Raw genomic sequence first — 16,050 nt, 5'->3', positions numbered from 1 at the left:
TGACCCTCCTGGATTGTAGATAAAATTGTTCGAATGGTTTCCATTTGAACGATGGAACTCTGAGAAATTTGTTTCGAATTTTTAAATCCAGAATTGGTCTGAAAATTCCCTCTTTTTTGGGAACTACAAACAGATTTGAGAAAAACCCCCGACCTTGTTCCACAGTTGGAACTGGGTGTATCACTCCCATCTTTAACAGGTCTTCTACACAATGTAAGAATGCCTGTCTCTTTATTTGGATTGAAGATAAGTTAGACATGTGGAACCTTCCCCTTGAGGGTAGTTCCTTGAACTCCAGAAGAAAACCCTGAGAGACTATTTCTAGTGTCCAGGGATCCTGAACATCTCTTGCCTAAGCCCGAGCAAAGAGAGAGAGTCTGCCCCCTACTAGATCCGGTCCCGGAGCGGGGGCTACCCCTTCATGCTGTTTTGGTAGCAGCAGCAGGCTTCTTGGCCTGTTTACCCTTGTTCCAGCCTTGCATTGATTTCCAAGCTGGTTTAGTCTGGGAAGCGTTACCCTCTTGTCTAGAGGCTGCCGAGTTGGAAGCTGGTCCGTTCCTGAAATTGCGAATGGAACGAAAATTGGACTTATTCTTAGCCTTGAAAGGTTTATCTTGTGGGAGGGCATGGCCCTTTCCCTCAGTGATGTCTGAAATAATCTCTTTCAATTCTGGCCCAAAAAGGGTCTTACCTTTGAAAACAGAATTTATGCTTACCTGATAAATTACTTTCTCCAACGGTGTGTCCGGTCCACGGCGTCATCCTTACTTGTGGGATATTCTCCTCCCCAACAGGAAATGGCAAAGAGCCCAGCAAAGCTGGCCATATAGTCCCTCCTAGGCTCCGCCTACCCCAGTCATTCGACCGACGGACAGGAGGAAATATATATAGGAGAAACCATATGGTAACGTGGTGACTGTAGTTAGAGAAAATAATTCATCAGACCTGATTAAAAAACCAGGGCGGGCCGTGGACCGGACACACCGTTGGAGAAAGTAATTTATCAGGTAAGCATAAATTCTGTTTTCTCCAACATAGGTGTGTCCGGTCCACAGCGTCATCCTTACTTGTGGGAACCAATACCAAAGCTTTAGGACACGGATGAAGGGAGGGAGCAAATCAGGTCACCCAAACGGAAGGCACCACGGCTTGCAAAACCTTTCTCCCAAAAATAGCCTCCGAAGAAGCAAAAGTATATAATTTAAAAAAAAAAATTTGGTCAACAGGAACCTTATTCTTGAAGGCCCATGTGGAAGCCACAGCCCTAGTGGAGTGAGCTGTGATACTTTCAGGAGGCTGCCGTCCGGCAGTCTCAAAAGCCAATCTGATGATGCTTTTAAACCAAAAGGAAAGAGAGGTAGAAGTTGCTTTTTTACCTCTCCTTTAACCAGAATAAACAACAAACAAAGAAGATGTTTGTCTAAAATCTTCAGTAGCCTCTAAATAGAATTTTAGAGCACGGACAACGTCCAAATTGTGTAACAAACGTTCCTTCTATGAAACTGGATTCGGACACAAAGAAGGTACAACTATCTCCTGGTTAATATTTTTGTTGGAAACAACCTTCGGAAGAAAACCAGGCTCAGTACGTAAAACCACCTTATCTGCATGGACCAGATAGGGCGGAGAACACTGCAGAGCAGATAACTCAGAAACTCTTCTAGCGGAAGAAATTGCAACCTAAAACAAAACTTTCCAAGATAATAACTTAATATCTACGGAATGTAAGGGTTCAAACGGAACCCCTTGAAGAACTGAAAGAACTAGATTAAGACTCCAGGGAAGAGTCAAAGGTCTGTAAACAGGCTTGATTCTAACCAGAGCCTGAACAAACGCTTAAACGTCTGGCACAGCTGCCAGCCTTTTGTGAAGTAAAACAGATAAAGCAGAGATCTGTCCCTTCAGAGAACTTGCAGAAAATCCTTTCTCCAAACCTTCTTGTAGAAAGGAAAGAATCTTAGGAATTTTTATCTTGTTCCATGGGAATCCTTTAGATTCACACCAACAGATATATTTTTTCCATATATTATGGTAAATTTTTCTAGTTACAGGCTTTCTAGCCTGAATAAGAGTATCTATTACAGAATCTGAAAACCCACGCTTTGATAAAATCAAGCGTTCAAACTCCAAGCAGTCAGTTGGAGGAAAACCAGATTCGGATGTTCGAATGGACCCTGAATAAGAAGGTCCTGTCTCAAAGGTAGCTTCCATGGTGGAGCCGATGACACATTCACCAGGTCTGCATACCAAGTCCTGCGTGGCCACACAGGAACTATCAAGATCACCGAAGCCCTCTCCAGATTGATCCTGGCTACCAGCCTGGGAATGAGAGGAAACGGTGGGAATACATAAGCTAGGTTGAAGATCCAAGGTGCTACTATTGTATCCAATAGAGTCGCCTTGGGATCCCTGGATTTGGACCCGTAACAAGGGACCTTAAAGTTCTGACGAGAGGCCATCAGAACCATGTCTGGAATGCCCCATAATTGAGTTATTTGGGCAAAGATTTCCAGATGGAGTTCCCACTCCCCCGGATGCTCCTCCATCGCCAGGGAACTCCTTGTTTCCCCCTGATGGTTGATATATGTAACAGTCGTCATGATGTCTGATTGAAACCTTATGAATTTGGCCTTTGCTAGTCAAGGCCAAGCCTTGAGAGCATTGAATATCGCTCTCAGTTCCAGAATGTTTATCGGGAGAAGAGATTCTTCCCGAGACCATAGACCCTGAGCTTTCAGGGGTTCCCAGACCGCGCCCCAGCCCACCAGACTGGCGTTGGTCGTGACAATGACCTACTCTGGTCTGCGGAAGCTCATTCCCTGTGACAGGTTGTCCAGGGTCAGCCACCAACAGAGTGAATCTCTGGTTATTTGATCTACTTGTATCGTCGGAGACAAGTCTGTATAATCCCCATTCCACTGTCCCAAAAAACTCTAAGCCATCTCCGTGGAGATGTTGCCTGTGCAACGGCAAAGAGAATGACTGGGGTAGGCGGAGCCTAGGAGGGACTATATGGCCAGCTTTGCTGGGCTCTTTGCCATTTCCTGTTGGGGAGGAGAATATCCCACAAGTAAGGATGACGCCGTGGACCGGACACACCTATGTTGGAGAAAGGGGTATTAAGCAATTTTGTCTTGGAAGATACATCCGCCGACCAAGACTTTAGCCAGAGCGCTCTACGCGCCCCAATTGTAAACCCTGAATTTTTTGCCGCTATCCTTGCTAACTGCAAAGCGGTGTCTAAAATAAAGGAATTAGCTAACTTAAGTGCGTGAATTCTGTCCATGACTTCCTCATACGGAGTCTCCCTACTGAGCGACTTTTCCAGTTCCTCGAACCAGAACCACGCCGCTGTAGTGACAGGAATAATGCACGAAATAGGTTAAAGGAGGTAACCTTGCTGTACAAAAATCTTTTTAAGCAAACCCTCCAATTTTTTATCCATAAAATCTTTGAAAGCACAATTGTCCTCAATAGGAATGGTCGTGCGCTTGGCTAGAGTAGAAACCGCCCCCTCGACCTTAGGGACTGTTTGCCATGTGTCCTTCCTGGGGTCGACCATAGGGAACAATTTCTTAAATATAGGAGGAGGGACAAAAGGTATGCCTGGCTTCTCCCACTCCTTATTCACTATGTCCGCCACCCGTTTAGGTATAGGAAAAGCATCAGGGTGCACCGGGACCTCTAAGGAACTTGTCCATCTTGCACAATTTTTCTGGGTTGACCAGATTGTCACAATCATCCAGAGTAGATAGCACCTCCTTAAGTAATGCGCGGAGATGCTCTAATTTTGATTTAAATGTCACAACATCAGGTTCTGCCTGCTGAGAAATTCTTCCTGTATCAGAAATTTCCCCATCTGACAAACCCTCCCTCACTGCCACTTCAGATTGGTGTGAGGGTATGACAGAAAAATTATCATCAGCGCCCTCCTGCTCTACAGTGTTTAAAACAGAGCAATCGCGCTTTCTCTGAAATGCTGGCATTTTGGATAAAATATTAGCTATGGAGTTATCCATTACTGCCGTCAATTGCTGCATAGTAAAAAGCATTGGCGCACTAGAAGTACTAGGGGTCGCCTGCGCGGGCATAACTGGTATAGACACAGAAGGAGATGATGTAGAACTATGTCTACTTCCTTCATCTGAGGAATCATCCTGGGCAACTTTACAATTTGTGACAGTACTGTCCTTACTTTGTTTGGACGCTATGGCACAATTATCACACATATTTGAAGGGGGAACCACATTGGCTACCATACATACAGAACATGATCTATCTGAAGGTACAGACATGTTAAACAGGCTTAAACTGGTTAATAAAGCACAAAAACCGTTTTAAAACAAAACCGTTACTGTCTCTTTATATGTTAAACAGGGCACACTTTATTACTGAATATGTGAAAAACTATGAAGGAATTATCCAATCTTTACCAAATATTCACCACAGTGTCTTAATGCATTCAAAGTATTGCACCCCAATTTTCAAGCTGTTAACCCTTAAAATGTGGAAACCGGAGCCGTTTTTAATTTTAACCCCCTTACAGTCCCAGCTACAGCCTTTGCTGCGACTTCACCAATCCCAGGGGGGTATATGATATCAAATTAAGCCTTCTAGGAACGTTTTTAGTGGATTCCAGACCCACACACATGCAGCTGCATGTACTGTACTCAAAAGTAACTGCACAGTAATGGCGCGAAAATGAGGCTCTGCCTACTACAGAGAAAGGCCCTTCCTGACTGGGAAGGTGTCTTAACAAGTGCCTGGTGCTAAAAAACGTTCCCCAATGTTATAAAAGTGTGAAATTCAACTTCAAACTGCATATAATACTTAAATAAAGCAATCGATTTAGCCCTTAAGAGTGTCTACCAGTGTATAGCCCATAATAAGCCCTTTATTCTGTTTGAGACTAAGAAAATGGCTTACCAATCCCCATGAGGGAAAATGACAGCCTTCCAGCATTACACAGTCTTGTTAGAAAAATGGCTAGTCATACCTTGAGCAGAAAAGTCTGCAAACTGTTCCCCCCAACTGAAGTTCTATCATCTCAACAGTCCTGTGTGGGAACAGCAACTGATTTTAGTTACTGTCTGCTAAAATCATAATCCTCTTTTAAACAGAACTCTTCATCTCTTTCTGTTTCAGAGTAAATAGTACATACCAGCACTATTTTAAAATAACAAACTCTTGATAGAAGAATAAAAAACTACAACTAAACACCACAAACTCCTCACCATCCCCGAGGAGATGCTACTTGTTCAGAGCGGCAAGGAGAATGACTGGGGGGGCGGAGCCTGGGAGGGACTATATGGACAGCTCTTGCTGTGTGCTCTCCTTGCCTTTCCCTGTGGGGGAGGAGAATATCCCACAAGTAATGGATGACGCCGTGGACCGGACACACCAATGTTGGAGAAATGAAGTTGCTACAAAGTGTAGTTGCCGAGTTTCCAAATCCATCTGTGTGGCATATATAAAGTTATAAGGAGAGAAAGGTCAAAATGCGTATGGGTGCATTTAAATTTAAAATAGAAGTATTTGCAATATACTTCCATTAGCAAAAGTGCTTTGTCGTAAAAGTGATTACTGGTTCTCAATGGCAAACGCACATATGCTGTGAGTGCCATGCACTGTATCACACCTCCTTAGGGAGTCAGCACTGACACAGTACACACCACTGATAGCTCTTTAACAGGCACGGTGTTAGAATACGGATGCTGTAGTGATATGTAGCATACATGCGTATGCCGCTGAAACAGTAGAGGAAGTACATTGCAGAAGTGCTTCTATATAAGACTGGAATGCATCCATGCACATTTTAATTTCAACCTTTCTACTCCTTTATGTGAAGTATGCATGTGTCTATATGAATGGCATATGCAGGTGTAACTAACATGTAAGAAACCGTTTCACATGTTCTTATGTGTGTATTGTAATATAAACACGCCAGACTTGGTACTTAAAGGGACATGAAACAAACAAAAAACATAATTTATGCTTACCTGATAAATTCCTTTCTTCTGTTGTGTGATCAGTCCACGGGTCATCATTACTTCTGGGATATAACTCCTCCCCAACAGGAAATGCAAGAGGATTCACCCAGCAGAGCTGCATATAGCTCCTCCCCTCTACGTCACTCCCAGTCATTCGACCAAGAATCAACGAGAAAGGAGAAACCAAGGGTGAAGTGGTGACTGGAGTATAATTTAAAAAATATCTACCTGCCTTAAAAAAACAGGGCGGGCCGTGGACTGATCACACAACAGAAGAAAGGAATTTATCAGGTAAGCATAAATTATGTTTTATTGTGTTATGTGTGATCAGTCCACGGGTCATCATTACTTCTGGGATACCAATACCAAAGCAAAAGTACACGGATGACGGGAGGGATAGGCAGGCTCATTATACAGAAGGAACCACTGCCTGAAGAACCTTTCTCCCAAAAATAGCCTCCGAAGAAGCAAAAGTGTCAAATTTGTAAAATTTGGAAAAAGTATGAAGCGAAGACCAAGTTGCAGCCTTGCAAATCTGTTCAACAGAGGCCTCATTCTTAAAGGCCCAAGTGGAAGCCACAGCTCTAGTAGAATGAGCTGTAATTCTTTCAGGAGGCTGCTGTCCAGCAGTCTCATAGGCTAAACGAATTATGCTACGAAGCCAGAAGGAGAGAGAGGTAGCCGAAGCCTTATGACCTCTCCTCTGACCAGAGTACACGACAAACAGGGAAGACGTTTGTCGAAAATCCTTAGTTGCCTGCAAGTAGAACTTGAGGGCACGAACTACATCTAGATTGTGTAGAAGACGTTCCTTCTTTGAAGAAGGATTCGGGCACAGAGAAGGAACCACGATCTCTTGATTGATGTTCCTGTTAGTGACTACCTTAGGTAAGAACCCAGGTTTAGTACGCAGAACTACCTTATCTGAATGAAAAATCAAATAAGGAGAATCACAATGTAAAGCTGATAACTCAGAGACTCTCCGAGCCGAAGAAATAGCCATTAAAAATAACACTTTCCAAGATAACAACTTTATATCAATGGAATGAAGGGGTTCAAACGGAACTCCTTGTAGAACGTTAAGACAAGATTTAAACTCCATGGCGGAGCAACAGTTTTAAACACAGGCTTGATTCTAGCTAAAGCCTGACAAAAGGCCTGGACGTCTGGATTTTCTGATAGACGCCTGTGCACCAAGATGGACAGAGCTGAGATCTGTCCCTTTAATGAACTAGCCGATAAACCCTTTTCTAAACCTTCTTGTAGAAAGGACAATATCCTAGGAATCCTAACCTTACTCCAGGAGTAACCTTTGGATTCGCACCAGTATAGGTATTTACGCCATATCTTATGGTAAATTCTTCTGGTAACAGGCTTCCTAGCCTGTATCAGGGTATCAATAACCGACTCAGAAAAACCACGTTTTGATAAAATCAAGCGTTCAATTTCCAAGCAGTCAGCTTCAGAGAAGTTAGATTTTGATGTTTGAATGGACCCTGTATCAGAAGGTCCTGTCTTAGAGGTAGAGACCAAGGCGGACAGGATGACATGTCCACTAGATCTGCATACCAAGTCCTGCGTGGCCACGCAGGCGCTATTAGAATCACTGATGCTCTCTCCTGTTTGATTTTGGCAATCAATCGAGGAAGCAGCGGGAAGGGTGGAAACACATAAGCCATCCCGAAGTTCCAAGGTGCTGTCAAAGCATCTATCAGAACCGCTCCCGGATCCCTGGATCTGGACCCGTAGCGAGGAAGTTTGGCGTTCTGGCGAGACGCCATGAGATCTATCTCTGGTTTGCCCCAACGTCGAAGTATTTGGGCAAAGACCTCCGGATGAAGTTCCCACTCCCCCGGATGAAAAGTCTGGCGACTCAAGAAATCCGCCTCCCAGTTCTCCACTCCCGGGATGTGGATTGCTGACAGGTGGCAAGAGTGAGACTCTGCCCAGCGAATTATCTTTGATACTTCCATCATTGCTAGGGAGCTTCTTGTCCCTCCTTGATGGTTGATGTAAGCTACAGTCGTGATGTTGTCCGACTGAAACCTGATGAACCCCCGAGTTCTTAACTGGGGCCAAGCCAGAAAGGCATTGAGAACTGCTCTCAATTCCAGAATGTTTATTGGTAGGAGACTTTCCTCCTGATTCCATTGTCCCTGAGCCTTCAGAGAATCCCAGACAGCGCCCCAACCTAGTAGGCTGGCGTCTGTTGTTACAATTGTCCAGTCCGGCCTGCTGAATGGCATCCCCCTGGACAGATGTGGCCGAGAAAGCCACCATAGAAGAGAGTTTCTGGTCTCTTGATCCAGATTCAGAGTAGGGGACAAGTCTGAGTAATCCCCATTCCACTGACTCAGCATGCACAATTGCAGCGGTCTGAGATGTAGACGTGCAAAGGGTACTATGTCCATTGCTGCTACCATTAAGCCGATCACCTCCATGCATTGAGCTACTGACGGGAGTTGAATGGAATGAAGGACACGGCATGCATTTAGAAGCTTTGTTAATCTGTCTTCTGTCAGATAAATCTTCATTTCTACAGAATCTATCAGAGTCCCCAAGAATGGGACTCTTGTGAGAGGAAAGAGAGAACTCTTCTTTTCGTTCACTTTCCATCCATGCGACCTTAGAAATGCCAGAACTAACTCTGTATGAGATTTGGCAGTTTGAAAGCTTGAAGCTTGTATCAGAATGTCGTCTAGGTACGGAGCTACCGAAATTCCTCGCGGTCTTAGTACCGCCAGAAGGGCACCCAGAACCTTTGTGAAGATTCTTGGAGCCGTAGCCAATCCGAATGGAAGAGCTACAAACTGGTAATGCCTGTCTAAGAAGGCAAACCTTAGATACCGGTAATGATCTTTGTGAATCGGTATGTGAAGGTAAGCATCCTTTAAATCCACTGTAGTCATGTACTGACCCTTTTGGATCATGGGTAAGATTGTCCGAATAGTTTCCATTTTGAACGATGGAACTCTTAGGAATTTGTTTAGGATCTTTAAATCCAAGATTGGCCTGAAAGTTCCCTCTTTTTTGGGAACCACAAACAGGTTTGAGTAAAACCCTTGTCCTTGTTCCGACCGCGGAACCGGATGGATCACTCCCATTAATAACAGATCTTGTACACAGCGTAGAAACGCTTCTTTCTTTATCTGGTTTGTTGACAACCTTGACAGATGAAATCTCCCTCTTGGGGGAGAGAATTTGAAGTCTAGAAGGTATCCCTGAGATATGATCTCTAACGCCCAGGGATCCTGAACATCTCTTGCCCAAGCCTGGGCGAAGAGAGAGAGTCTGCCCCCCACTAGATCCGGTCCCGGATCGGGGGCCCTCGATTCATGTTGTCTTAGGGGCAGCAGCAGGTTTCCTGGCCTGCTTGCCCTTGTTCCAGGACTGGTTAGGTTTCCAGCCTTGTCTGTAACGAGCAACGGCTCCTTCCTGTTTTGGAGCAGTGGAAGTTGGTGCTGCTCCTGCTTTGAAATTCCGAAAGGGACGAAAATTAGACTGTCTAGCCTTAGCTTTGGCTTTGTCTTGAGGCAGGGCGTGGCCCTTACCTCCTGTAATGTCAGCGATAATTTCTTTCAAACCGGGCCCAAATAAAGTTTGCCCTTTGAAAGGTATATTAAGTAATTTGGACTTAGAAGTTACATCAGCTGACCAGGATTTTAGCCACAGCGCCCTACGTGCCTGAATGGCGAATCCTGAGTTCTTAGCCGTAAGTTTGGTTAAATGTACTACGGCCTCCGAAATGAATGAATTAGCTAGTTTAAGGACTCTAAGCCTGTCCGTAATGTCGTCCAGCGTAGCTGAACTAAGGTTCTCTTCCAGAGACTCCATCCAAAATGCTGCCGCAGCCGTAATCGGCGCGATGCATGCAAGGGGTTGTAATATAAAACCTTGTTGAACAAACATTTTCTTAAGGTAACCCTCTAATTTTTTATCCATTGGATCTGAAAAAGCACAGCTATCCTCCACCGGGATAGTGGTACGCTTAGCTAAAGTAGAAACTGCTCCCTCCACCTTGGGGACCGTTTGCCATAAGTCCCGTGTGGTGGCGTCTATTGGAAACATCTTTCTAAATATTGGAGGGGGTGAGAACGGCACACCGGGTCTATCCCACTCCTTAGTAACAATTTCAGTTAGTCTCTTAGGTATAGGAAAAACGTCAGTACTCGCCGGTACCGCAAAGTATTTATCCAACCTACACAATTTCTCTGGTATTGCAACAGTGTTACAATCATTAAGAGCCGCTAAAACCTCCCCTAGTAATACACGGAGGTTCTCCAATTTAAATTTAAAATTTGAAATATCTGAATCCAATCTGTTTGGATCAGAACCGTCACCCACAGAATGAAGCTCTCCGTCCTCATGCTCTGCAAGCTGTGACGCAGTATCCGACATGGCTCTAGTATTATCAGCGCACTCTGTTCTCACCCCAGAGTGATCACGCTTGCCCCTTAGTTCTGGTAATTTAGCCAAAACTTCAGTCATAACAGTAGCCATATCTTGTAATGTTATCTGTAATGGCCGCCCAGATGTACTAGGCGTCACCATATCACGCACCTCCCGGGCGGGAGATGCAGGTACTGACACGTGAGGCGAGTTAGTCGGCATAACTCTCCCCTCGCTGTTTGGTGAAATTTGTTCAATTTGTACAGATTGGCTTTTATTTAAAGTAGCATCAATACAGTTAGTACATAAATTTCTATTGGGCTCCACCTTGGCATTGGAACAAATGACACAGGTATCTTCCTCTGAATCAGACATGTTTAACACACTAGCAAATAAACTTGCAACTTGGTTACAATCTTATTTAACAAAAACGTACTGTGCCTCAAAGAAGCACTAAACGATTAAATGACAGTTGAAATAATGAACTGAAAAACTGTTATAGCATCAATCCTTGAAAACAACACAACTTTTAGCAAAGGTTTTCCCATTAGTAAAGTAACAATAATTAAATTTGAAACGTAAAAATTACAGAGCAACGTTTTTAATCACAGTCAATATATAAGTCTCACAGCTCTGCTGAGAGAATCTACCTCCCTTCAAAGAAGTTTGAAGACCCCTGAGTTCTGTTAGATATGAACCGGATCATGCAGGAAATACAAGAGTAACTGACTGGAATTTTTTGATGCGTAGCAAAGAGCGCCAAAAACGGCCCCTCCCCCTCACACACAGCAGTGAGAGAGAAACGAAACTGTCACAATTAAAACAAGCAGCTGCCAAGTGGAAAAATAATGCCCAAACATTTATTCACTCAGTACCTCAGAAAATGCAAACGATTCTACATTCCAGCAAAAACGTTTAACATAATAAATACCTATTAAAAGGTTTAATGTACTTTTTACAGAGTAATTCCAGTGAAGTACCATCCCCAGAATACTGAAGTGTAGAGTATACATACATGTTATTATAACGGTATGGCAGGATTTTCTCATCAATTCCATTCAGAAAATAAAAACTGCTACATACCTCAATGCAGATTCATCTGCCCGCTGTCCCCTGATCTGAAGCTTTTACCTCCCTCAGATGGCCGAGAAACAGCAATATGATCTTAACTACTCCGGCTAAAATCATAGTAAAAAACTCTGGTAGATTCTTCTTCAAACTCTGCCAGAGAGGCAATAACACGCTCCGGTGCTATTGTAAAATAACAAACTTTTGATTGAAGTTATAAAAACTAAGTATAATCACCATAGTCCTCTCACACATCCTATCTAGTCGTTGGGTGCAAGAGAATGACTGGGAGTGACGTAGAGGGGAGGAGCTATATGCAGCTCTGCTGGGTGAATCCTCTTGCATTTCCTGTTGGGGAGGAGTTATATCCCAGAAGTAATGATGACCCGTGGACTGATCACACATAACAGAAGAAAATGTTCACTATTTATATAGAGCATATGACTTTAAACATCTTTTCAATTTACTTCTATTATCTAATTTGCTTTGTTTTCTTGGTATCCATTATTGAAAAGTATACCTAGGTAGGCTGATTGGTGGCTGCACTTATAAACCTCTTATTGTTGGATTACAGATGTGTTCAGCTAGCTCCCAGTAGCGTATTGTTGCTCTTTTAATAAATGATACCAAGAGAATGAAGCAAAATCGATAAATTATAAGATGTATCTGAACCATGAAAGTAAAATTTTTGATTTCTTGTCCCTTTAACTAGCTAATATTTTTGTTTAAAAATTAGCAAATAGAAAAAAACACTATATTTTAATAAGTTGTATTTAAAAATATTATGTAAGTGATGCATTATATGTTACTATATTAGCTCCATGGGTCTTCTAGGGAAAGTTAGCCTATAAAAATGTATTACTATATGCTACAATCTACTAGAACACTTTAATACAATTACAAACTATTTCAATTTGCACTCAGCCAAACCACAGTTGATTGAAGAGAAAGAAAATCTGTTCATTATTTGCTGTACTTTGGGCTTCCGCAAGCATATTTTCTCTTACAGACCACTTAGAGAACACATTCCTTGCATAACACAAATACCCACCGCCAGCCTCCGCACACTGGCGCTCAGTTCTGATTGGTCCTTGAAGTTGCTTCTTTGCACTTTCCTTAAAGACTCCTCTTTCTCATTCAGCCATGCCTTGAACAAGCACTGCAGAAGGGAGCATAGCATTTAATAGTAAACTGCATATAATCAAATTATTTTTTGCAAGACATAGTCATTTCATTTACTATTACACATTAGTCACAGATACATGACATAGGCTTGGTTAACACATAAAAAAAACACGTCTGATGAGAACATTAAAGGGACAAAAAAGCTGAAATAAAAAAAAAAATCTCTGAAGCAGTACTGTGATATTTGTTGTCTATATTTATGTAATTAATCTCACAAAGTGGTTAGAGATCTCTGGACAAACAATGCACTAGTGGACCAGAGCTGAATATGCCCATTGAACCAATACGGGTTGGTATATGTACATGGCAGCCAATCAAAGGCTCAGGATCAGCAGTATATCTGCACTCCAGAGGTGACTTTTACTATGTGTTAACCAACTTTCCCAGCATTAAAAGGGACAGTCTTCTTGACTTTTTTATTGTTTAAAAGGAGAGATAAGATGTTTATTACCCATTCCTCAGCTTTGCATAACTAACATTGTAATATTAATATATTTTATAGCCTCTAAACCTCTAAAATCTCATGGTCTCTAAATTATGAAATTAAACATATATAATCTTTAATATGTTTTTGCAATGTGACTGGCATGTCAGTTTGAAACAATGTTTGGTATAATATGCACATAGCTACTTAAAGGGACGTGTAAGTCAAAATTACATGTTCATGATTCAGATAGAACTTGCAGTTTCAATTTACTTGTACGATCTAATTTACTGCTATGTTTGCTTAGTACAAGCTTCTGAGTCTACCAAGGTATGCTTTTCAACAAATGATACCAAGAGTACAAAGCAAATTTGATAATAGAAGTAAATTGGAAAGTTTTTTTTTAAAATTGTATACTCTGTCTGAATTAAGCAAGTTTAATTTTGACTTTAATGTTCCTTTAAAGGGACACTGAACCCAAATTTTTTCTTTCGTGATTCAGATAGAGCATGACATTTTAAGCAACTTTCTAATTTATTCATATTATCAAATTTTCTTCATTCTCTTGGTATATTTATTTGAAATGCAAGAATGTAAGTTTAGATGCCGGCCCATTTTTGGTGAACAACCTAGGTTTTTCTTGCCGATTGGTGGATAAATTCATCCACCAATAAAAAAGTGCTGTCCAGAGTTCTAAATAAAAAAAAAAGCTTAAATTCCTTCTTTTTCAAATAAAGATAGCAAGAGAACGAAGAAAAATTGATAATAGGCGTAAATTAGAATGTTGCTTAAAATTGCATGCTATATCTGAATCGCGAAAGAAAAAAATTTCAGTGTCCCTTTAATTAAAAATTTTGCATTTAAACTTATTAGGTATCAATTATTCATATTTAATTAGGTGGATCAGCGTGGATAAGTTTGTGCCTTAAGTTTACAAACAGATATTTTCTGTTTAATAAGGCAAATGAACACATTTTTAAAGGTGCTATTGAGACAAATTTATTATTTTTTAGCTAACAAACCTTAGAATATAGTAATTGGCATATTTATTTGTCTGCGACATTCATTAATAACTAGGCATGTGCATTCAGCAACTTTGTTAACTGCCGGATGCGGAAGAAGGTGGCCGCTCGCAACATTCTGCGCTTTTCTGAGCTGGGTTTCTTCTTGTGAAAGTGATTTGCACAAATCTTCGTGTGTTAAGCTTTCACAAGAAGGAATCTGGCTCCGCTAGATGCCGCAAGCAGCCACCTTCTCACAAAATTGGATTATCATGATTGATCTGAATGCACGTGCCTATTAATAATTAATAAGTCCACCCAAAATGTTTACATTTTTAAATAAAATGGACCTTTATTTTCCCATCTGGGTCCTCATCATCTGGGCAATTTATTGACTTTAAAGGGACAGTAAACGTTGGTTGACATGGGTCATAATTCTGCACTATGTGCAAAATTATGTAACATAAGGATAGCCTTTTGTTTTAATTTTTTTTAATATATATATGTAATTTGTGCGCTAATATTATACTTACCTTATGTGCAAAGTCACCCACTTCTGCGCAGCAGTTTTTTTAAATTAGCACGTCACGGTCTCACTGTCTAATCACACCATTCAACTACATGTAGCTCGCTCCCGCGCTAGGCAAATTTATTTAAGAATTGTTCAAACAAAAGGCACATAGTGCAGACTTATGTAACATATTCCCCAACGTTTACTGTCCCTTTAAGTAATATAATTACATACCTGTTCTTCTAACAGCTGTTGCCAGAGGATCTGAATCTCCTGCAGTTTGCTCCAGTGCTCCTCAGTCCAGCGACACACAGCTGCCCAGCGTTCTCCAAGTTGCTGAAAAAGGTTCAAAGACAGACAATAAAGGGACATTGTACCCCAAAAAATGTACATGATAAATATGAAAGACCAGCATTTTAACATGTTGTAAATATGGTTTTGCCTGAAAAATATAGTAAGCAAAAGTAGTTAATATTTAAACTGAAATTAACAGAGCAGTACCAGCTGTGTACTTCCTACTATTGCTTAGCGGCTACTAAGGACAACCCCTACAGTTCTATTAAGGTGGAGGGACACCTCTCTTCACGCCTTACAAAAAACATAATTTATGCTTACCTGATAAATTTATTTCTCTTGTAGTGTAGTCAGTCCACGGGTCATCCATTACTTATGGGATTATATCTCTCCCCAACAGGAAGTTGCAAGAGGATCACCCAAGCAGAGCTGCTATATAGCTCCTCCCCTCACATGTCATATCCAGTCATTCGACCGAAACAAGACGAGAAAGGAGAAACCATAGGGTGCAGTGGTGACTGGAGTTTAATTAAAATTTAGGTCTGCCTTAAAAGACAGGGCGGGCCGTGGACTGACTACACTACAAGAGAAATAAATTTATCAGGTAAGCATAAATTATGTTTTCTCTTGTTAAGTGTAGTCAGTCCACGGGTCATCCATTACTTATGGGATACCAATACCAAAGCTAAAGTACACGGATGATGGGAGGGACAAGGCAGGAACTTTAAACGGAAGGAACCACTGCCTGAAGCACCTTTCTCCCAAAAATAGCCTCCGAAGAAGCAAAAGTGTCAAATTTGTAAAATTTTGAAAAAGTGTGAAGTGAAGACCAAGTTGCAGCCTTGCAAATCTGTTCAACAGAGGCCTAATTTTTAAAGGCCAAGGTGGAAGCCACAGCTCTAGTGGAATGAGCTGTAATTCTTTCAGGAGGCTGCTGTCCAGCAGTCTCATAGGCTAAACGTATTATGCTATTATGCTACGAAGCCAAAAGGAGAGAGAGGTAGCCGAAGCCTTTTGACCTCTCCTCTGTCCCGAGTAAACGACAAACAGGGAAGAAGTTTGACGAAAATCTTTAGTTGCCTGTAAATAGAACTTCAGGGCACGGACTACGTCCAGATTATGCAAAAGTCGTTCCTTCTTTGAAGAAGGGTTAGGACATAATGATGGAACAACAATCTCTTGATTGAT

At 41.8% G+C, this 16,050-nt stretch overlaps 1 protein-coding gene across 5 annotated transcripts in view; it reads right to left on the bottom strand.

Moving 5' to 3' along the window:
• Window positions 1-16,050, bottom strand: part of UTRN (utrophin) — a 1,395,536-nt gene that overhangs the window by 1,057,674 nt on the left and 321,812 nt on the right. For all 5 annotated transcript variants that reach the window (XM_053711837.1, XM_053711835.1, XM_053711836.1 and 2 more), the window contains 2 exons: window positions 14,803-14,904; window positions 12,499-12,606 (listed from right to left, as the gene is read on the bottom strand). In XM_053711837.1, the coding sequence (XP_053567812.1) occupies window positions 12,499-12,606; window positions 14,803-14,904 (210 nt within the window). The remainder of the gene's footprint in view (window positions 1-12,498; window positions 12,607-14,802; window positions 14,905-16,050) is intronic.

The sequence above is a fragment of the Bombina bombina genome, chromosome 4, assembly GCF_027579735.1.
Source record: "Bombina bombina isolate aBomBom1 chromosome 4, aBomBom1.pri, whole genome shotgun sequence".
Taxonomy (NCBI): domain Eukaryota; kingdom Metazoa; phylum Chordata; class Amphibia; order Anura; family Bombinatoridae; genus Bombina; species Bombina bombina.
Note: the sequence above shows the minus strand (reverse complement) of the source record. Positions and strands in the feature narration are given on the sequence as shown.